The 22,392-nt window shown below is 42.8% G+C and overlaps 2 protein-coding genes across 6 annotated transcripts in view; both read right to left on the reverse strand.

Annotated features, from left to right (window-relative positions):
• ANXA3 (annexin A3) overlaps positions 1–7,544 on the reverse strand; it is a 53,877-nt gene extending 46,333 nt beyond the window's left edge. Inside the window, exons 1-3 of one of the 5 annotated variants that reach the window (XM_045473644.1) lie at positions 7,358–7,453; positions 3,854–3,905; positions 675–758 (exon numbers count right to left, since the gene is read on the reverse strand). In XM_045473644.1, coding sequence (XP_045329600.1) covers positions 675–758; positions 3,854–3,868 — 99 coding nt within the window. In that variant the 5' untranslated portion in view covers positions 3,869–3,905; positions 7,358–7,453. Of the gene's footprint in view, positions 1–674; positions 759–3,853; positions 3,906–7,076 lie in introns of all 5 variants that reach the window. The other 4 variants (XM_045473643.1, XM_045473642.1, XM_045473646.1 and 1 more) reach the window with 4 other exon arrangements.
• An 11,080-nt stretch (positions 7,545–18,624) lies between these two features.
• Positions 18,625–22,392, reverse strand: part of FRAS1 (Fraser extracellular matrix complex subunit 1) — a 431,004-nt gene continuing 427,236 nt past the window's right edge. Inside the window, exon 74 of the mRNA XM_045473641.1 lies at positions 18,625–22,213. Coding sequence (XP_045329597.1) covers positions 21,620–22,213 — 594 coding nt within the window. The 3' untranslated portion in view covers positions 18,625–21,619. The remainder of the gene's footprint in view (positions 22,214–22,392) is intronic.

Raw genomic sequence — 22,392 nt, forward strand, 5'->3', positions numbered from 1 at the left:
AGAATATTTACAAAAATCTGAGTTTTTTTTTTTTTTCCTATGGTAAAACATAAAATTTACCACCTTAATGATTTTTAAGTGTGCAGGTCAGTGGTGGTGAGAATATTCACACGGTTGTGAAACAGACCTCCAGAACTTTTTCACTGTGCAGAATGGAAACTCTATACCCATCAAGCAGCAAATCCTCTCCAGCCCAACAACTGGAGTTTTTGGTCTCTATGTGGTCCAACCACAACTCTATTTTTGGTCTCTATCAATTTGACTACTTCAGATGCCTCACAGAAATGGAATCATAGTATTTTGTCTTTTTATTACTGGTATATTTCACTTAGCATAATGTTCTCAAGGTTCATCCATGTTGTAGCATGTATCACAATTCCCTTCCTTTTTAAGGCTGAATAATACTCCACTGTATGGATATACAGTAGCCACCTCCCCACCATCCATTGGGAGGCATTCTAAGACCCCCAGTGGATGCCTAAAACTGCAGATAATACTGAATCCTATGTATACTATTTTCCCCTATACATGTATAGCTATGACAAAGTTAAATTTATAAATTAGGCACAATAAGAGATTAACAACAACAACTAATAAAGAATTATAACAATATACTGTGATAAAAGTTATATGAATATGGTCTCTCTCTCTCAAAATATCTTAACTGTACTCACCTTTCTTGTGATGCTGTGAGAGGATAAAATGCCTTTGTGATGAGATGAACTGAGGTGAATGATGTAGGCGCTGAGATCTAGAAACTAGTGAAAGAAAGTATTCCACTACTATTCATTTTCTGACAATTTGTCAGAAGGAGGACGTTCTGCTTCTGGACTGTGGGTAGCTGAAACCATGCAAAGTGAAACCGCGAAAAAGAGGGACAGCGTACCACATTTAATTCACCCATTCATTTGTCAATAGAAGCAAATTTCGCCAACAACTTAAATAAGCTCAGAGATGGATGCTTCCCAGAGTTTGCAGAAAGGAACACAGCCCTGCCAACTCCTTGATTTTAGTGCCATGAGACCAAGTTCAGGCTTCTAACACACAGGAACCGTGAGATTAAAAAAATGGGTGTTGTGTTAAGTTGCTAAATTTATGGCAATTGGTTATGGTGGCAATAGAAAACAAATACACCCTCTCTCACACATTTGGGTTTCTCCCAGCCCTTCAGAAATGAGCCATGACTTTGAAGGTGTCAGCTGACCCACTAATTAGAGAGCCTGACCAACTAATCTCAGGTTGAATTACTAACGGACAAGGAATAGAGGGAGATTTTTTTGTTTTTGTTTTTGTTTTTTGTTCCCCATCTGATCTACCAAGTGTTCACAGTAGCAGCAGGAATTTCAGACCTGGAAAGAGGACTGATTGGCCTCCTGGCCATGGTAAGGGAATAACTTGGGGCCAACCAAATCTTGCAGCAGCACACCTCCGCCCAGCACCACCCATGCTTAGGGCTGGTACATCTCCATACAAGCTATTCTTTAGGACTTTCTGCCCCTCACTCATGAAATATCATGTATGTTCATGGTTCACAAAAAAATTAGAGCACGGAAGGTGATGCACTAAAAAATAAATGTGCCCTTGCTCACAATTCTGCCTTTCTAAAAAGTTTTCATGTAATACAGTCTTCATGGATATTTTTTCTTCTTTCTTTCTTATAGACAGAATCATTCTGTAGATATATTCTGTAAATTGATTATTTTTCATTGATTACTTTTTAATTTTTTTTTTTTTTTTCACTTCAGAGAGAGAGGGCGAGTAGGCGAGAGGGGCAGAAGGAGAGAGAATTTGTGTGTGTGTGTGTGTGTGAATGTTTATTTATTTTGAGAGAGAAAGAATTTTCTAATGTTTATTTATTCATTTTGAGAGGGGGGTAGGGGCAGAGAGAGAGGGAGAGAGAGAGTCCCAAGCAGGCTCCACGTGCTGTCAGCACAGAGCATGACGACACGAAGCTTGATCCCGCGAACCATGAGATCATGACCTGAATCAAAATCAAGAGTAACCAACAGAGCCACACAGACTCCCCATAAGAGAGAAAGACAGAAAGAGAATCCCAAGTAGGCTCCACGCTGTCAGTGGCAGAGCCTGATGCAGGGCTTGATCCTACGACACTGGGATCGAGACCTGAGCCAAAATCATGAGTCTGACACTCAGCCAACCAAATAACCCAGGCACTCCTCTTTGGACATTTTCTTACGTCAGTATATAAAGACCGGATCCCCTTTTTTCCCATTCTTTTTAATGATCACCTAAAAATGGCTGTAAGTTACAAATGAGTCACTTACTCACTTCATACCCCATGGCCATTTATGTTGCCTGCATATTTTCATGAATACAAATGAATGTCTTTTAGCCTGTATTTTTTTCAGCCTTATGTAAGTATATCTATAGGATAAGTACCCAGAAGTGGAATAACTGGGTTAAAGAGGGTGTGCATTTAAACACTGATAGATATCACCAAAATACCATCGAAAAGTGTGCCAGGTTTAATCTCCCATGATCAGAGTATGAGAGTACTTGTCTTATCGACATACTCTCCAACATTGGTCTTACTATATGTTTTCCTCGCTTCTACCAATACTTAGGTAGAGATGGTTTCTCACTGTGTTGTTTACATTTCTTTATTTCCTAGTGAGAGATAACATCTTTTCATATATTTTCTTGTATTACATCTGTAATTCTTTTCATGTCCTATTCATGTCCCTTACAAATGTTTCCATTGAATTTTTTTATTGATTTATTCAAGTAATTAAACAATTTTTTAAACATTTATTTATTTTTGAGAGACAGAGACAGAGCTCGAGCAGGGGAGGGGAAGAGAGAGAAGGAGACACAGAATCTGAAGCATGCTCCAGGCTCTGAGCTGTCAGCACAGAGCCCAACAACGTTGGGCTCGAACCCACGAACCATGAGATCATGATCTGAGCCAAAGTCAGACACTCAACCGACTGAGTCACCCAGGCACCCCTATTCAAGTAATTGTTATGTTAAGGAAATAAGTTTTTTGTCTGTTATCCTGTAAATATTATTCTCCTGTGGTTGTCTTCTGACTCTATTAATAGTGTCGTTTGCATGTAAACCATAAGTTTACATGCAGTTAAGTAGATCAATGTATTTCTTTTAGGCTTTTGGTTTGTGTCATAGTTGTAACTGCCTTTCCTACTCCAAGATTATTTTTATTTTTATTTTTATTTACTTATTTATTAAATATGTATGTACTTTGAGTAAGAGAGAGATCACACACACAGGGGAGGGGCAGAGAGAGAGAGGGAAAAAGGGCGAATCCCAAGCAGGCTCTGTGTTGCCAACACAGGGCTCAATCTCACAAACCTTGAGATCATGACCTGAGCCAACACGAAGAGTCACACGCTTAATTGACTGAGCCACCCAGATGGCCCTCCAAGATTATTTTTAAAATTCTCCATATCTTGTCTCTTTCATTTCAGTGTTTTATCCATCTGAAATTCTTTTTAATGTAAGAAGGGAGAAGGAATACAGATTTACTGTTTTCCCAAATGGCTAGAACTTTTCCTAACATTATTTATTGAATAAGCTATCTTTTCCTCTCTGATATGAAACATTATCTTTACCATATAATAAATTCCCAAATCACAGATGAAATTTACTGTTATTGATCTCTAATTTGGTATCATCAAAAATAATTTTAATTATGTACCTCTACAAATACATTTTTATATTTTATTATTTTTAGACATCCTCTAGCTTTTTTGGCATGTTATATTTTCCAATGAACATTTTATCAACTTTCAAAACATTTTTACTAATATTTTGATTTGACTTTCTATATTTTGATTTGACTAAGATAAGTTATGAGTGCTTGGTTTTTACTTACCCAGATAGAGGCCATGATATCCCACTTTTGCTTGAATTGAGATCACACTAAACTATTAAAAGAAAAAAAAATTACTAAACAGAATAAATCTGGGATTCAGAACACAATAATCTCAGAATAACCCTTAATCTTTAATCCGCAAACCAGAAGTCAACATTCAAAGAGAAACCATCTCAGTAAGATGATGTGTCTCTAACATCAAAGTACCTTATTTGCTAAACAAACATTTGCTGAGCACCTACTATATACAAGGGATTGTGCTGGATCTGGGTAGGGGTCAAAACAAGACAGAAAAAAGAAAATCTCTACACTTTAGAGGTTTATACATATGTTTCCTGGAAAGCAAATTCTTGACTCATTTAAAAATCCAATAGAACTATGTTGATTGCTGAGTTCTTTTAACCAGAATCCATACCATCATAAGGAACAGCAGCAGAAAAAGAAATGGTCAACAAATTCTAGCTGGCTTCACTTTGATTCTTCGTGCTTGATTGTGATATCTCCATTTACATTTTACAAGGCTCCAAGCCTACAGCCTGTTATAAACAGACATGCCTGCTCTTTAAGGAGGCAGTCTGGTTCCTGGTAGGGCCCAGAGGTGAAAAGGGCAATTCTTTGGTGGAGCCCTGTTTAGGAACCCATGCACTTTTCATATGTAGACATTATTCAAACATGTTGGTATATCTCCATGGTTGATTAAAATTTTTTTTTTTAACGTTTATTTATTTTTGAGACAGAGAGAGACAGAGCATGAACGGGGGAGGGTCAGAGAGAGGGAGACACAGAATCCGAAACAGGCTCCAGGCTCTGAGCTGTCAGCACAGAGCCCGACGCGGGGCTCGAACTCACGGACCGCGAGATCATGACCTGAGCCGAAGTCGGCCACTCAACCAACTGAGCCACCCAGGCGCCCCTCCATGGTTGATTTAGAAATACAAGTTGCTCCCACTGATCCTGGGAACAAAATAATCTAAAAATTTAAAGATAGCTCCAGAACAAAGTTCATAGGAAATCAACACTATTAGTTCCTGGAAATATTTAGCCTGATTTTCTCAGGCGCTCTGTAGCCTAGGGCAATGGGCTCTCTACTTACCAGGTCTAACATTGCATCCCTCTGTATACACAGTGGATACAAGGTGTCCTAGTTCTAATTTTGCCTCTTTTTTTTTTTTGTTTTTTTTTGTTTTGTTTTAAGTACGCTCAATGCCCAGCATGGAGCCCAACATGGGGCTTGAACTCACGACCCTGAGATCAAGACCTGAGCTGAGAACAAGAGTTGGATGCTTAACTTGAGCCACCCAGGCATCCCCTGATTTTGTATCTTAAAACTCAATTTCTTTGAGCTTCAGTTTCCTCATCTGTAAAAAGAGGAGGGCTGCTAGCACAGAATGAAGTAATATGTATTATAATATCAGCTAGCATTTTGAGTTCTTACTATGTGCCAGGTAATATAAAAAGCACTAGGTCAATTCTGCAAGGCTTTTTGTCATATTTGTTCTCTGGGGCATGGAAGGCACTAAAAAAGTACTTTTTTTTTTTTAATTTACATTTATTTATTTTTGAGAGACAGAATGAGACAGAGCACAAGCAGAGGAGGGACAGAGAGAGCAGAATCTGAAGCAGGCTCCAGGCTCCGAGCAAGCATTCAGCACAGAGCCTGATGTGGGGCTCAAACCCACGAACCACGAGATAATGACCTGAACTGAAGTTGGACATTTAACCGACTGAGCCACCCAGGCACCCCAAAAAAGCACTTATTGAATGAATGAATGATTTAATATAAACCTCAATAATCTAGGGAGCTATGTCTCATCAATACTATCCACTTTGCATTTAAAGAAGCTGGGGCACAGAGAAGGTACAACAATGGTCCAGCCACACAGCAAGTGAGTGTTCCCCTCCTGAATCCAGACAGTGACACTCCAAAGGTATGAAGTTAACTTCCATGCTTCTGCCTTCCCCAAGTGCCTATCCCAAACACTGTCAAAGCTGATATTCAATATGTGTTGATCCAGTACAATCTGTGAATTGTAAATTATTAACAATTATTACTGATTGAAGTTTTAAGAAATCACTCCATACTGGAGGCCATGTGACCTAACAACAGAACTTTAATGATGCTTTTCAGAAGGGGATTAGAGTACCTCCCTCATTTCCTTTACTTCATCCCCGATTCCTATTTCTCAACAGATTGCTCTACACAACCACCATAGCTCTGAGAACAAGATTCTGGTTTTCTTTACATCTTTAAATTCCCTTTCTCATCAGTCTGAAATTTTCTGCCTTCATGAAGCCAATGGTAATATCTTTGCAGAATAACATTATAATGAGTTACAGTTTTTACGATGTTGATAAAACAAGTTGTAAATGTAGCTCTCCCTGATGGTAGACTTGTGGTCTGTGTAGAACACAAATCCTGGGAAAGAATTTAAGTCTGGCTGTGTATGTAACTCCTTATCAGCAGCCAGAGGAGCCATCAGGGACCCAGAGCCCCGGGGACCTTGCACAAACCACAGTTTCCTATATACGGTCATTTGCAATCTAGGAGTCAGATTCCCCACCTGCTGAGTTAAATGCCAGCAGGATGATTCATGAGCCGTGAAATGGACTCTGTTGCAATCAAAGAAAAAGGTGAGTCTTTTCAAGGAAAAACAAATTCCTCCGATTCCCAATACTTAGTAGCTAAATGTACTTTTCTTCTACCACCTAAAAATAATTAAGTGTAGTAGGATAAATGGCTAAACTTAAAGAGGAGAAACTGCTCACAGGGATGGGTGGGGTTCCAAGTCCTCAGAATGGAGCTCGAGCCAGCCCCTCCTGAGCCCCCAGGGACCCACAGGACATTTGTGACTCCCTGCTTTTTTTCTGTCCCCAACACGTTCGGGACTTGGGAGGCCGAGATGGCCAGCTGGATCCGTAAGCTGCTAGCTGTGATGGAACCTGAAGGGTCGAGGGCGCAGGGCCAGCTGGGGGTCGGTTTGCGCCCCGCCCTCACCACAGCTGGGTGACTCCCCGGGACACCCCATGTTTGCTCCTCTGGGCCTCAGTTTCCTCCAATTTGAAATGGGAGTCGTGGACTCTCTTCCCTGAAGCCTCTCAGGCCCCGCACCCCCGCGGCCCGCTGGTATGCGGCGTGGGCTGCGCTCGCGGGGAATCGGGCCCCGCGCCCACCTCTCCCAGCTGCCGAGCAGCCGCGCGCGACGCGCTGGGAGGCTGAACTTACCTGAAGCGGGGCCGCGGGGACCCGGGGTGCGGGAGAACCGCGAGAGGGAGTGCGCCTGGCCGCCGGTGCTCCGCGTCCGCTGGGTCTGCGACCGCGACCGCACCCCTTCCTCCCGCCCCTCCCCCGGCCCCCGGGCCCCACCTGACCGCCGCCGGAGGCCCTGGGAAAAGCCAGCCGCGCCCCGCGGCCGCCGGGGCTCCACCTCTGCACGGTGGCGCCGCAGCTCTCCGCTTTCCGGGGTGGCCACGCTTTCCCGCCCTCGTCTCCCAACACCCTCGCACCGAGACCCGTTTCCTCGGTTTCCACGTCCCCTTCTCTTGCGTTAAGCTCTGCAGATTGATTGCAGTGCTTATTTCGTTCGAGGCGCGTGGATTCAAAGATTACACTGTCCCGGCTCCCAGGAAGCTCAGGCCTGGAACGGAGGGCGAACACTCCACACCAGTGCCAGCCCATAACATTTCTCTAGCATGGACTTTGGCCGGGCACTGTTCTAAATTCTTTAGGAGGATGACGTAATACCAATCTTTCAACAGCCCTATAGGGTAGATACCGGTTTCCCAGGTATTTGGAAGTAGTGTTCCTGTGAAACCCTCCCTAAGCCAAAATGGCAGGAAGTGAAGAAGCCATCACCATTAATTTATATGGAAAAGCTTTTGAGCGCTCCCAGATTCTGCCCCGCCCCCATCCCCCCTCCCCACCTCCCCCAATAACCTCTCGTAAGCCTTTCTCGTATCTTAGACACACCTTGCCAACAGATGCACAAAATAAATGGAGAGGAAGCTCATGTGCTCATAGATACAGTTCGAAGCTACGGAGACTTGCTGATGAGATGCTCAGTGTAATTCTGGGGGAAAGAGCTTGGGCGGGGGTGGGGGGAGGCGGTGGGGGGCGCTCTGGCTTGGGCGTGTCCCCTCCCTGTATTAGGGCTGCTGCAAAACAAATGCTGAAGACTGTTTTTGGTTTTGCCTTTTTTCCTTTCTTCTTTCAGTTAGGAAAAACAGGTACTAAGGATGTCTGTATTTGGTGAAAGCGAAGTGGCCTCACGGGAACTTTGGAAAATCAGGGGATACCTGTACTGTTACTGTCCCCCATTTTATAAATGAGGAAACCTAGACAGAGAGATTAAGTGATTTAAGCAAGTCACACAGGGAGGAAACGACAGAACTTCATTTTTGAACCCGGGGAATTGTATTATCCCTCTGCTAAGCTTATTGGCTCTCTAGTGTGAGGATTAGAACCACAGACTTGGGAGATAGGAAGGTGGAAGGGCATTCTAGGCATCAGGAACAACAAAACAAAGGAGGCTAAAAATGAAGGCCCTGGTTGCATTGAGGGAATCGTGAGTTGTGTGTTGAAGAATGTAGTACAGAACACTAGAAGCTACCGTTGATTGGGTATCAGGCATTGGACTAAGTGCCTGATCGCAACCCCTCTTTTATTTCAAGGCAACTCTAGGAGGTGCTATTTTTATCACAATTTGCAACAGAGGCAACTGAAGCTTAGAAAGGCCAAGTGATTTATCCAGAGCCACTGGAGTAAAAAGTGTCATAACTGGGACTCAGCGCTGGCCTCAGTGCTTATGTACCTTTCCTCTGGGCAGGGCTGAATCTTGAATGACACGCTTCGAGTGTTTGGGCACAAGTTAGTAGTGGGGAAGCACTGAACGTGTTCGAGGGAGACTGGTCTAGGGATCCAACTCATCCTCTAAAAAGGCAGTTATGCAGGTTCCATAAACTGTGAATCAAAAGAGAGAAGAGAAAATTAAAATCCTACAGGGAGACTCTAGATCCTCTGCCATTTGGACTTCAAATGAAGTTAATGAGAGGTGGAATGAGGGCAGTGTGGCGGTTTTGGCTCTTCGCAGTGGGATTTCACAGTCTTTAGTCTCTTTGCCTTTAGTGAAACGCCCCTGAAAGAGCAGGACTTTACAGCAAAGGCCTGAGGGCAAAAGCCAAGGATGGAGGTCAGGATAGAACAGGCACCCTTTCCCAGGGAGAAGCAGGTGCCACGCTAGGGTGGAGCCAATTCTGGGATTTGTTCAAGAGGCAACATTAGACAATGACCAAGAGGGCTGGGAACAGCCTGAGGTAGGAACAGTCCAGAAGAGCAGTATCTTAGTCTGTTCGGGCTGCTATAACAGGCTACCATGTACTGTGTGGCTTATAAAAACAAAGATACTTATTTCTCACAGTTCTGGAGGCTGGGAAGTCCAAGACCAAGGCTCTGGCGGGTTTCATGTCTGGTGAGGGCCCCCTTCCTAGTTTGTAGACAGTTGTCTTCTCGTTGTGCCTCACATGGCCAAAAGGGCAGGAGAGCTCTCTGGGGCACAAATATAGGGCACAAATCCCATGAATGACAGCTCTGCCCTCATGACCTAATCACCCAATCACCCCAAAGGTCCCACCTCCTAATTCCATTGCTTTGGGAGGTAGGATTTTGACGTACTAATTTTGAGAGGAAGCCAACATTCAGACCGTAGCAAGCAGCTTACAACAACTCCCATAGTTTCCTCTGAAAAAGTTACCATAAAGGGGCATCCAGGTGGCTTAGTCAGTTAAGGAGCTCACTCTTGATTTCAGCTTGGGTCATGATCTCATGGTTCGTGAGTTTGAGCTCATGTTGAGCTCTGCGCTGACAATGCAGATTCTGCTTGGGATTTTCTCTCTCTCTGCCCCTCCCCCACTCGTTCTCTCTCTCTCTCTCTCTCTCTCTCTCTCTCTCTGAAAATAAACTTAAAAAATTACTATATAAAATTTTTAATTGTGAAATATTTTAAAGATACCAACAAGAATAAATTATATTATAATAATATTGACTACCTGTGTACTCATCACCCAGATTTATCAAAGCTTAAACGGTATGTTGTATTCATTGAGAATGTTTTTGAGATATTTTAAAAGATAAATGGATACAATTGATGTTCCTTTTGTGCTCCTTCCTATCCATTTGCCTCCCTCTTTCTCCAGAGATAACCCAACAATAAACTGTTATTATTTTTTTGCATGTTGTTATACTTGTTTCAAAATGTTGATATAGCTGTAAGTATTATAGAACACTATTTAGCAGGCTTTTCAACTTAAATAAATGATATGGTGATGTATGTACTTCCACTGGCTCTTTTGTTCAAGGCTAGCTACTCTAGTAGCTAGGCATTCTTTTTTTTTTTTTTTATAATTAAAAAAAATTTTTTTTCAACGTTTATTTATTTTTGGGACAGAGAGAGACAGAGCATGAACGGGGGAGGGGCAGAGAGAGAGGGAGACACAGAATCGGAAACAGGCTCCAGGCTCTGAGCCATCAGCCCAGAGCCGGACGCGGGGCTCGAACTCACGGACCGCGAGATCGTGACCTGTCTGGAGTCGGACGCTTAACCGGCTGCGCCACCCAGACGCCCCAGCTAGGCATTCATTTTAACTGCTGTATGGTATTTCATTTTATGACTTTATCATGGTTGATTCATCATTCTTCTGAGGATGGACATTACATTGTTTCAATATTTTTCTACCATGAATAATTCTTTGGTGAACATTATTGTACATAGCTTCTTGTTCACAGGTGTTTGGGTTGATGACATTATCATTTGAAAATGAAATGAGGAAAGGAAAGAGAGAAAACACTAGAATGTTGGGTACAAGGAGCAGGAGGTTCCTGGGAAAAGATGTGAATAGCATTACAGACTAGATTACTTCAAAGATTAGTTTTTAAATGGGACATTGTGAAAAATTATAAGAGGGTGGGCAACTGTATCAGCTACTACCACCATAATGCTATATAACCAACCATCCTGAAATTCAGGGGCTTAAAAGAAGTCATTTATTTTCTCAGAACTGCAGGATGGCTGAGATGGCTCTGCTCCCTGTGTTCATTCTGGGTCCAGGCTAGGGCGAGGGAACAACTTCCTGGAGGAAGGTCTTTTGGCCATGTCAGAGTACAAGAGGACACACTCAACTGCACAGACACTTCTGAAGCTCTTGCTTGTATCATGACTTCTAACAACCTATTGGACAAATAAGATGGCCAATTCTATTGGGATGGATGGGGTGGGCAGTGGATAATTCTGAACAGTAACCTAGCCCATCTTAGCAGGGTACAGAGAGGTGTTGAGGAGAGGTTGGGAGCTTCCAACACGGCCAAGCTTTGTCAAATGGAACAAGGACAACTAGAGAAGCTCCTACACCCAATATTCAGTTCCTGGGGACAGGTAGAAATATGGAGGGTCTCAAGATCCCAGGAGAGTGTTAGACAAGGAAATAAGACTTTCCTAGAAAAACAAGCTCAACCAATAAACCATCAAATATTATTTTGGTATTTGGAACGACAAAATAATCCACAATTTAGCTAACTTTTTTAAAGCACCATTTATATGCCAGGCACTGTTCTAAATGTGTTGTGCACATTATTTTATTTAACTTTCACTCCAACCAAATGAGGTAGGTCCTATTATGTATTATTTCTAAGAGTTCCATAAACTGTGCAGTGTAAAATCCAGGGCCAAGGTCACATAGCCTGTAAATCATGTACTTTTCAATTCAATTCAAACCCAGTCAACATGCTCCAAAGCTTATCTTAATCACTACAATGATAAATCTACACATAATGCCAACAAGTTGACCCCAGGATCTCCCTTGGGAATGAGGGGGGAGAAGAAAGGACTAGCAGGTAATCTGGGTGAAACTATTCTTTTATGTTCAAAAGCTCTACAGTTATAGTCACATTCTCTAACAACAGAAACTTCCATTATTCATGATCCCTTGTTAGCTCAGTAGACAGGGAAAGAAATATAGACTAAATGCCCTTTAAGGGTCCCTTCCATTTCTGGAAGTAAGTTATTCAACAAAAGAGCCCCTGTGAAAAATATTGGTTGACATGCAGCAGCAGGAGAGGGGCAGACGGTTTGGGTATTCTGACTTTTATGGTTCAAAATTCTGTACCAAATTATGATGGACATATATGGTAGGCAAAATAATGGACCCAAATAATCCCTGGAAACTTTAAATATGTTATGTTACATGATAAGGGAGAATTATGGTTGGAGATAGAATTAAGGTTGCTAATCAGTTGACCTGAATAGAAACAAATTATCCTGGAATGTCTAGGTGGGCCAAATGTAATCACAAGGGTCCTTATATGGGGAAGAGGGAAGCAGAGTCTGAGCAGAGAGATGGCACAGTGAGAAAGGCTCAACTTGGTCATTGCTGGTTTTGAAGATGGAAGGGGGTGATGATCCAAGGAATGCAGGTGGCCTCTGGAAACTGGTGAGGCAAGGAAATGGATTCTCCCTAGGAGCCTCTACATGGGATGCAGCTTGCCAACACTTTGATTTTAGCCTAGTGAGACCCATTTTGGACTTCTGATCTCCAGAACTGTAAGAAAATAAACTTGTGTTATTTTAAGCCACTAAATTTGTAGTAAGACATCATAGCAGCTGTACGAAATACAGCACTCCTGTGGGCGTGACCTTCACTGGATGCTGTTTGTTTCTATCCCCCAAGTGGTGCAGTTAGATCCTCCTATCAGAGCTGAACAGTAATTGAATAAATATGGTCGTTGCTAAGAAAATTTAAAAGAGAAAAGGAGTAGTTCAACTTACTCTCTTAATAAGCCTTTCTTAAGATGGTTACAAGGTTTAGGGGCGCCTGGGTGGCTCCATAGGTTGAGTGTCCAACTTTGACTCAGGTCATGATCTCGCGGTTTGTGAGTTCGAGCCCCACATGGGCTCACTGCTGTCTGGCAGAGTCTGCTTCGGATCCTCTGTCCCCCTCTCTCCCCCTCCCATGCATGTATGCGCACGCTCTTTCTCTCTCAAAAATAAATAAACTTTAAAACAATGGTTACATGGTTAAAAAAAATGTTTTTAATTCTAAAAAGATGTACATCAAAGTCTTGGCTCTTACCCTCTCCCACCCACCCTGACCCTTCCAGTCCCTGATGGCCCCTTCAGATAAGCACTTTCTTTCTTTAGGTTCTTGTCTATCCTTCCATTGTTTAAGTAAAATCAAGCAAAACAAATGCCTGTTCTTATTTCTTCCCTTTATTACACAAAGGCAGTCTATTTTTATAGTTTTGTATCTTGTTTTTCTCAATTAATGTGTCGCTTTTTGATCAAAAGAGAGGTGTGGATTTATTTCAATTAAAATTCATTGGTAATATTTATTGACTGCACACTACCTATAAGACACCATGTCAAATGCTATGGTAGATTAAAAGGAAATAATGAGACATAGTTCAGCTATCAATGGGTTTGTAATCTGAAGTCAAGACAAGCTCCTGTGAAGCTGAAGTCAGAAATTCACAATGCTTTATGGTTTTTATATATAATGCTAAGTTCTGGGGAAAGGACTTGTAGCACTAGAAGAAGAGACACTAAAAGTTTGGGGCAGTCAGGAAAGTTGGCAATGCAGTTTGAATGATTTTAACATGATCATTTGAAAGAATTCTTACTTCCTTTTTAATTTGAAATTAGTGTGCCCCGTGCTTCTCAATCCTAGCATAAGGTTGCCTTACCACCATTGCTGTTATCCTGAGAAAGATTTTAGTGAAAATACTAACTTGAAGACAAAGATTAGAACTAATCAGTTGTCATTTAGATGCCTGCAAACTTTGGTCTGGGTTATTTATAGTCACTTAAAAGGTCAGAATTTATTTTTCCCAGTCTTTCAAGTAGGATAATACACGATATCCTTTAACCAATATAGGGGCTGCTGGGGCTCAGGAAGGTCTCGGGTTTGGAGGATGTGTGTGAGCTGAAGAGACTAGAGCAGGGGTTCTCTGGACGGGAACGTGGGAACCTGGTGTAAGTGCAAATTCCCTCAGACCTATCCCAGACCTACTTTCTAAATAAGCCCTCTGGGTGATTCTGATGCAGCGGAGGGCTTGAGGGCCACTGGGTTAAGAGGACAACCTGCCTCAAACGGAAGAGGAGCTGTAATGGAAAAAGCAGAGAAACAGACGTGCATGTGGAGCACACCCGATCTACAAATCCAGAGTGGTGATGAGTTTTCTTCTAAGACAGAGGATACGGCCTTCCATTCTGCATTGTGATTCCTGACTCCCATTCAGAGGTCGCCACAATGAACTATTAGGTACACCTCATCCTGTGACATTCTGGGATTAGCATAGTGGCAGGAGGTGGATATTTATTGAGAACCTATTATTTATGACAATGAGTAATGCCTTTGCATACATGGTCTTATTTCATGCTTACTAACCAATTTAGATTGGGCGTGATTAGTTCTATTTTGCAAATACAGAGACAGGCTCAAAGGGCTTCAGTACCATGCATGGGCCGTGTGCCACACAACCAGGAAGCAATAGGGCTGGGTTTACATCCAGAAGGAAATGAGCAACAGGTGGTGTTAATGTAGGGCTAAGTTTTATTGTTTTAGGGTTTAACTTCTTTGGTTTCAGGATGGCAACTTAAATTTTTTTTTTTTTGATGTTTATGTAAATACTTTTGAGAGAGAAAGAGAGAGAGAGAGGGAGAGAGAAGGAGAGGGAGGGAGAGAATGCACACGACTGTGTGTGTGCACGCATGTGGGTATGAGCGAGGAGGGGCAGAGAGAGGGAGAGAGAGAGAGAGAGAGAGAGAGAGAGAATCCCAAGCAGGCTCTGCTCTGTCAGTGCAGTGCCTGACCCAAGGCTGGAATTCACAAATCTGAGCTGAAATCAAGTCATAAACTCAGTCAACTAAGCCACCCACCTGCCCCTCAGTATACACTCTAACCATTTTCTGAATGTTTCTTATTGTAACAACTGCCTGGTTACCAATTTATAGGCTAGAATCCTGCTACAGCATGATTATAAAGCTAATATTTTTTTCCCTCACAGGATGAATTTTCTCAGAAGGAAAAAATGTTGGATGATAATAATGATAAATATTATGCTCTCAGAAACCAGATTGATAGTTATTCAGAGAAGGAACCTAGGAAAAGATTATTTGATGAAATTTTCACCATTCTGAATACATAGAACTGCATTATAGTTTTAGAAGATGCTAATTTTCCTACATCACCTTTTTCCACTCTAAATAGAATAATTTGTGAGTCAAATATAAGATTTTAGAGCAAAGTTGTTGAGGTATATTTATTTTTATTTATTAAAAGTTTTATGTTTATTTATTTTTGAGAGAGAGAGAGAGAGAGAGCAGAGGAGGGGCAGAGACAGAGGGAGACCCAGAATCTGAAGCAGGCCCCAGGCTCTGAGTTGTCAGCACAGACCCTGACGCAGACCTTGAACGTCACAAACCCCGAAATCATGACCTGAGCCGAAGTCAGACGCTTAACCAACTAAGCCACCTAGGCACCCCTTGAGGTGTATTTAAAATATATGGTAGAATAGGAGGCAAAACCTAACAGAAGCGGATTTAGCTGACTGAGTGCTTGTCAATATTAGATACGTTTGCTCTTACAATGGTGTGCTGAGCTGGCTTGACATGCAAAAGCGGATTGCTAGGGCACCTGGGTGGCTCAGTCGGTTGAGCGTCCGGCTTCGGCTCAGGTCATGATCTCACGGTTCGTGGGTTCGAGCCCTGCGTCAGGCTCTGTGCTGATGGCTCAGAGCCAGGAGCCTGCTTCAGATTCTGTGTCTCCCTCTCTCTCTGCCCCTCCCCCACTCATATTCTGTCTCTCTCTCTCAAAAATAAACATTAAAAACAAAGTTTAAAAAAAAACAAAAGCGAATTGCTAGATTTTTAGGAATTTTCAAGCAAACACGGCCATTATTAAGCATTATATTAAATAAACACAACTGAATAAATTATGTTAAAAACACAGACACCCAAACTTCCTAACTATGTAAAAATAACTTTTTTACATAGTAAAATATAAAATGTTACTATTCTTGGTGCTTTTGAGGTGATTTATGTCTATTATATCTGTGTAGTAGAAATGCTGTATGAAATTGTGTTCCTGAATATCGCTCCCCAACTCTATGTTCAGTGAAATTATGGTGGTAGGTTGATTGGCCATGGTGTGGCATCTACACCAGAAAAGCCAGCCAATGCTACAAATCAGGCTTCTTCTGACTCCAAATGCTAGTTGTGAAATATTTATCAGCATGCCACTGATGCTAACAATGGGCAATTTAAAATGAAGACATGGGGGCGCCTGGGTGGCTCAGTCGGTTAAGCGTCCGACTTCAGCTCAGGTCACGATCTCACGGTCCGTGAGTTCGAGCCCCGCGTCGTGCTCTGGGCTGATGGCTCAGAGCCTGGAGCCTGCTTCTGATTCTGTGTCTCCCTCTCTCTCTGCCCCTCCCCCGTTCATGCTCTGTCTCTCTCTGTCTCAAAAATAAATAAACGTTAAAAAAAAAATTAAATAAAATGAAGACATGATTTGAGTTCAAGTGCTTCACTGTCTTTGATATATATCTGAAAACTATAGCCAGACGGCACTGAATTTAAGGACTATATAAGAGTTCTGGCAGAAGAGAAACAGCATACTCAAAGAGTTTGATGAAAGAATTTTAAAAAGGGACTATTTACAGAGTGTAGGCAGGGTTACTTAAAAGAATTCACAGAGATGATGAAGTCCCTGGGATTAGGAACAGGATTAAATCATTACTACCTTTACACTTGCAGGGCAGGAGAGGGATGGTGTTATTCGAACTTTTTAGAACTGGACTGTGGTGGAGGGGCCATGGCTCGGGAGGAACCCAGCCAGAACCACAGCAAGGCAGGGGCGAGTAGGGGGCGAGAGACAGACACACCTTAACTCCTCTCACATCACTGTCTGCATTTGGCCAGTCTCCACCAGAAGCCACAGGGCAAGGGAACTTTGGAGAAGCAGTTCCAGAAGGTTGGTTTCCTGGCGCACAAACAGGGCAGTGAATCGGGGTGGAGACATGCAGAAAGGGACTTTTGTGAGTCACTGGTATGGAGCACTGGCTCAGTTTGGACCCATTTCCTTAGTGGGATGTTTAAGGGAGACAGGTTGAAACTAGTTTTTGTAACAATTTATGGAAATTCTCCCAGAGAGTGGGATTCTGGTAAACTTTTATAACCAACCGGTTTTGGAACTTGGTGGACTTCAACTAAAATGAGCCAGGGGTAAACTGCTGGTTTTTGTTTGTTTGTTTTAGAGAGGGTTGTAGGATGGGTTTATTTTATTGTATTAATCAATGACCAACTTTTTCATGACAAGCATTAAGTTATAGGAGCTTTGGACCGTATTAAAACACCAGTTTGTGCTTGTGAAGGCCTTCTGGTAAAGATTTGAAATCCTAGTTTTTATATGGGAACTTTCAAAGGAAATTATCCAGGACAATGACCTACTATCTCATAGGGCTGTCATGAGCACTGAATGAGGTAGAAAATGTAAAGGAGTCATTGCTCTTGATCTCCAGATGTGCCCAATGTATTACTGGATAGTGTCCCTGCTTACTAGCGATTCTCAGGACGCCATTCTAAAAGGCTCCTAGTTAGAGGTCTCTCAGGCTCATTTGGGGACAGAATCTCTATTACATATCATGAGATTTTAATATTAGGCTGAGATATACAAAACAACTGATAGTGACTACTTTTCACCTACAAAACCAACAACTATATGGGGTTGATCCCGATGAGATATTCTCTGTATGGTCTCCCTCTCCTGCTCCTACAATGTTTCTTCAAAACCCTCATCTGTGAGGTATTGCAAAATCTAAATAAGAACTCAATTTCTGCCACTTACCCCCAAGTTTTCTAAAGTTTATGTCTATGAAATTCGAGGTCTCGGGAAGCATTTTCCTAGCCAATCTTAATGATTAATAGGTTGGTTCCTCATACAGCTTCTCCAGGGGCCCGAGAGAAATGTGCTCCAGGACTTAGAGCCTGCTGTCAGGCAAGGGACAATCACCGGAAACCGCGAGGAAGTGAACTTTATATTAAGTCCCAGCACTATCTAAGGAAATCTAAGGTTGTGCCTTCCTTTTCTGAGATTTTATGAAAACATGCTCTCTCAAGTCTTGCTGAGTTTGCAAATGTGGCTGAAAAAGTGCCAGTGAGGTCCTGTTGGTCATCGTCATTGGCAGTATTTTTGGTTTTTTATATAAAGCATCTTCCCAGAGGGGACAGGCACACAAATGCACAGGCTTGTAGGAAGCCCAGACTGTCTGGGCTCCCTTGGTTTCTGACTCTGCCATTTTCCCTTCCCATGCCGATCAATTTATTTGAGAGCCTTGGTCATCTCCAGGGTGAGTTAGGGACACTTAACAAATTTGGGGGCGTGCATAAAAGGACACAGCCATTTTCACACTCTATCAAGTATCCTAAGAGGGTTTGAGGGTAATAAGTTCTGTGTAAATAATCATCTTATTGTCTAGCACTTGGAGAGTTTAATTATTCCTTTTGGTACTGAGGTCTCAACTGATGGCCCAAGATGAGCTATGATGATCTGGGCTGTGTAGTTTATTCTTCATCTTGCTCTTAGCACGGTTAATATGTGTCTCAGATTAAACCCCTTCAGGCAGGTGTTCTCCAAAAAACTTTGCCTCAAACTTTGGGATGATTTTGCCATCTCAAAAGCGATGTCTTATGCTAATAAGATGAATAATCTAAAAAGACCATGGCAAAAACAATGCAACCAGACTGTCATTTATTAATACAAATTTATATAGTGGCATATGCTACTGGAGAAATCAGAAATTCATAACACACAAGTTGGTATTAGAAATACAAAAATCATTTGAGTCAAGAAATCAGGTTGACAGCACCACAAATGTTTCACACAGTCTGAGCATGTGTGTCGTATCCAAGAATAATGAACAGCTACGTGACACTGAGACTGAATATCATATGACCATGCAAACACATTGCAACACCACTTCCACACCCAAGAATAGGAGTCCGCAGGAGGCTCCAGGACCTCCGGGGGTCGATAAAAGGACAGAAAAAAGGTGCTGACTCTTCTTTCTTTCAGCCTTCACAGCCAGCATGAGAAAGCAAAGAGCCACCCCTGAGGGTTTTTTGTTCCTTCTCGCCTAAAGGCATGGTATAAAGGATTAGTAAAACACACACATTAGTGAGCGGGTAAGAGAAATCGAAAAGAGGGCTTGGACAGAAATATAATCCCACATCAGTCACCAAATTATTTGATTCCTATTGTGAAATATAAAACATAAACAAAAGGAAAAGCTGTATCAAAGGAGGAAATCCCAGCTTCACATCTCTTAACACTTTCTATTTAATAAGTGTGCATCCACTAGAGAAGTATCAGCATTCGGAAAAAGGGTCTGTAGTGGGGGAAAGTGCAGGAAGGAAGGGAGGCAGGAATGGTCCAAGGCTTTCCTCTCACACAGGGAGTTCACCATCACAAGGTCCTCACAGGATGTTGTCCTGATCACTCCAGACCACAAACATGGAGGCTCAGAGCACTTGGAGGTCTCAGTCCCCGTTTTTTCCCACGTTAGCTTCGCACTGCCACACGTCTGCATTCTTCCCATGCATGTGTCCAACTTAGCAATAGTGGAAGGGATGTGCAAGAAGAATATTTGAGCAAATGAAAAAGTGCTGCTCTCATGTGTAAGCATTCTGGCAACTAGGAACGATAAATAACAGGCCAAGTCAAAAGTTGTTCCACAAACGATAGGCTTCCTGTCCTTGCAGAATTAGCATTAACCGTCTAGGTTGCTCTGGAGACGATTCCACCCTGGCTGATGAGCCCTCCAGCCATGAGACGCCAACTCTGGATGTTCACGAGGCTGATACAGAAGTTCTGCCCCAAACTGCCCAAGCTGGTCTCAACTAGCACCTGACCAGTCAGGAGGTTTAGGCTCTGGGCTCACCTCAATCCATCCTCTCCTGAAAACTTCACTCACCTCAGAAAGCTAAGCAGACTTTCCTCTAAAAGCCTGCTCTGCTCTGGAGGCTGATTCAGTTTCATCTTCCGCTAATACATTATTATGATTTTTCTATTCAATCCTCCTTAAGACCACTGCTAGATTCATGCCTATGTCAAGTGGTGCTTCTTTGTCCCAATGAGATTACTTTACAATCACAAAGATTTACTTTTCCAAGCAGAAAAGACGGTTTTGGGTTTTTTTTTTTTCTATACCTTCCCTTGTGAAATTGCCACCATCATCTCTCACCCTCCTTCCCGAATTTATTCCTCTACCATTCACCCATGACACCATTCATTTGTTTAGCAACAGATATTTCTGGAGTGCTTGTTTTGTGCAAGGCACTGCTGAAGAACCAAAGGCACATGTTACAAGGTCCTTTACTCAAGAGCTTGGAGTCTGGTAGAGATGCTTAAAACTTTTCATGGCTCGGTCTTTCTACCTTTTAGAACCAAAACGTTTGCAGTTTGGAATGTCCTCAAAGGGCTTGGGTCATTCTAATACAAATATTACGCAACATGAATGCTCTATTATTTGCTCAGTGATTATGGTGTGCCATGCATCAGGAAGAGAACATGTCTTTTCCTCCTCAGTAATGAAACTGTGCCTTCATTTCAAAACAACATGACATGCATGCTTATGTTTTTGCCAGTAAGGCAAAAACGAACAAGAAACACAAAAGCAAGCCATGTGCACACTTCATACAAAATTATTAAGCTGCTATTTGAACACTAAATCATTTTAAAGCCATGTGTTTATGGCTTTGTCATGTGCTGATATGGTAAAATAAATGCCTGAGCTACCAAAAGGAACCCCTTGTTTTTTATCTTGTTTTGCAGCGTTCTTTGTCAGGCAGGATGTCTTCACATGTCCTTGGTGCAGTGTAAACCAGGTGGGCACAGGGATGCACCCCTGGGCCTCGGTACAGTCCATCACTAATATGTTTCAGGTGCTTGTCAGTCTCCCTCTTCCCCCAGGGTTTCAATCTGCCCTTCTGGGGGGTTCTGCTGTGCCAGATATCTAACAGGTTAGATATCTGCTGTGCCAGATATCTAACAGGTTGCCTGAGGTTTCTCCCCGCAAGTTGTGGAAAAGAGCTCTCATCTAGAGAACCTTGAAACCCCCAGATGAAAAGGCTCTGAACTTGGAAAGGACAGTTAGAGGCCATGGAGTGCAAGCTGTCAAGCAGACACAATGAGCAAATATATAGGTTGTGCTGATTAGCAGAATTTTGAACGGAATCTGAGTGTCAGCAATCCAAACTCTGCTGTCCACAGGCCCAGGAAAAGCCCAAGTAGAAGAAAGCTGGAGGTGGGGGAGGAAACCAATGGCCCTGAACATCCTGCTCCCTGCCCCTCTGGAGATCTGCCACCATACATTTCCCAGTCTGCTGAATTCCATCAGCTAGGTGAATAGTCTACACCCTGCCCCATACGGAGATACTTGCTTTCTAAGACCAGCCTTACGGAAGGAGCAGTCTGTAGCTGCTGACACTATTAAAAGCTGCCACCAACAGAAGGCTGCTCCAAAACTCTGGGGTCTCGTGGTTCTTTGTTTAATGAGGTAGCTCAGTTGTGAGTTGATGCATGTGATGTATGCCTCCCGCCAGTCAAAGCTATAGTTTTCCCTTTTTAATCTGCAAGATTATAAAAATACCAGTATTTCCCCTCCCCCCTCCCCCATTTTATAAAAATGATTTTAGAAAAAAAAATACACATTGGTCTCCCCCATTACACTTCTGTTCCATCTTGCAAATTGTTGTGAACTCTGACTTCCAGATTCAATTTTTTTACTTTAGCACCTTTGAGTGCATAAGCCCCCTCAGTTTCACTCAGTAGGTTGACATTCCGCACGGTGCAGTAGTGTCTGTTCAGGTTCTTCTCCACCCTGTCCGAGCTCCTCTTAGACACATCCACTTTGGTGTTCAGAGGGTATTCCTCCAAAATGTCCTCTGTGGGCAGTTTCTTTCTCTGCTTCTGGCATTTCCTGGTGATGAAACAAGCCACTAGAAACACCAGAAGTAGAAGCATGATAGCGGCCAGGGCACTGCCGATAGATGCCCCAGTTTGGGAAAGAGAAGCAGCTATAACCGGCTCGTGCATCTCAAGATTCAGGGACTTCATGTTGGTGCCATTCTTGACTTGGTCCCCTTCATTGTCATAGATGAGGGAATCGTCAAGGGTCAGACGGCCACTAGGGTCCACCAGGTCCCTCCGGTTGCGCCTCAGAGGGGCTGTGAGAGAGCGCTGGACCCGGGGTCCTGCCATGGTGTCAGGGCCAATGATGTAGATCACCTGGAGATACCACTGATGTCCTGCTTCCACCTGCAGGAGGAGGGAAACAGAGACACAAACTGAACATGTCACTGCTGCCCACAGACCACTTCTTCACAAAGAAAATGGAAAGGGGAGCCTGGGTGGCTCAGCCCCTTAAACATCCAACTTTGGGTTTCAGCTCAAGTCATGATCTCATGGTTTGTGAGTTTGAGCCCCTCAATGGGGTT

The sequence above is a fragment of the Leopardus geoffroyi genome, chromosome B1, assembly GCF_018350155.1.
Source record: "Leopardus geoffroyi isolate Oge1 chromosome B1, O.geoffroyi_Oge1_pat1.0, whole genome shotgun sequence".
Taxonomy (NCBI): Eukaryota; Metazoa; Chordata; class Mammalia; order Carnivora; family Felidae; genus Leopardus; species Leopardus geoffroyi.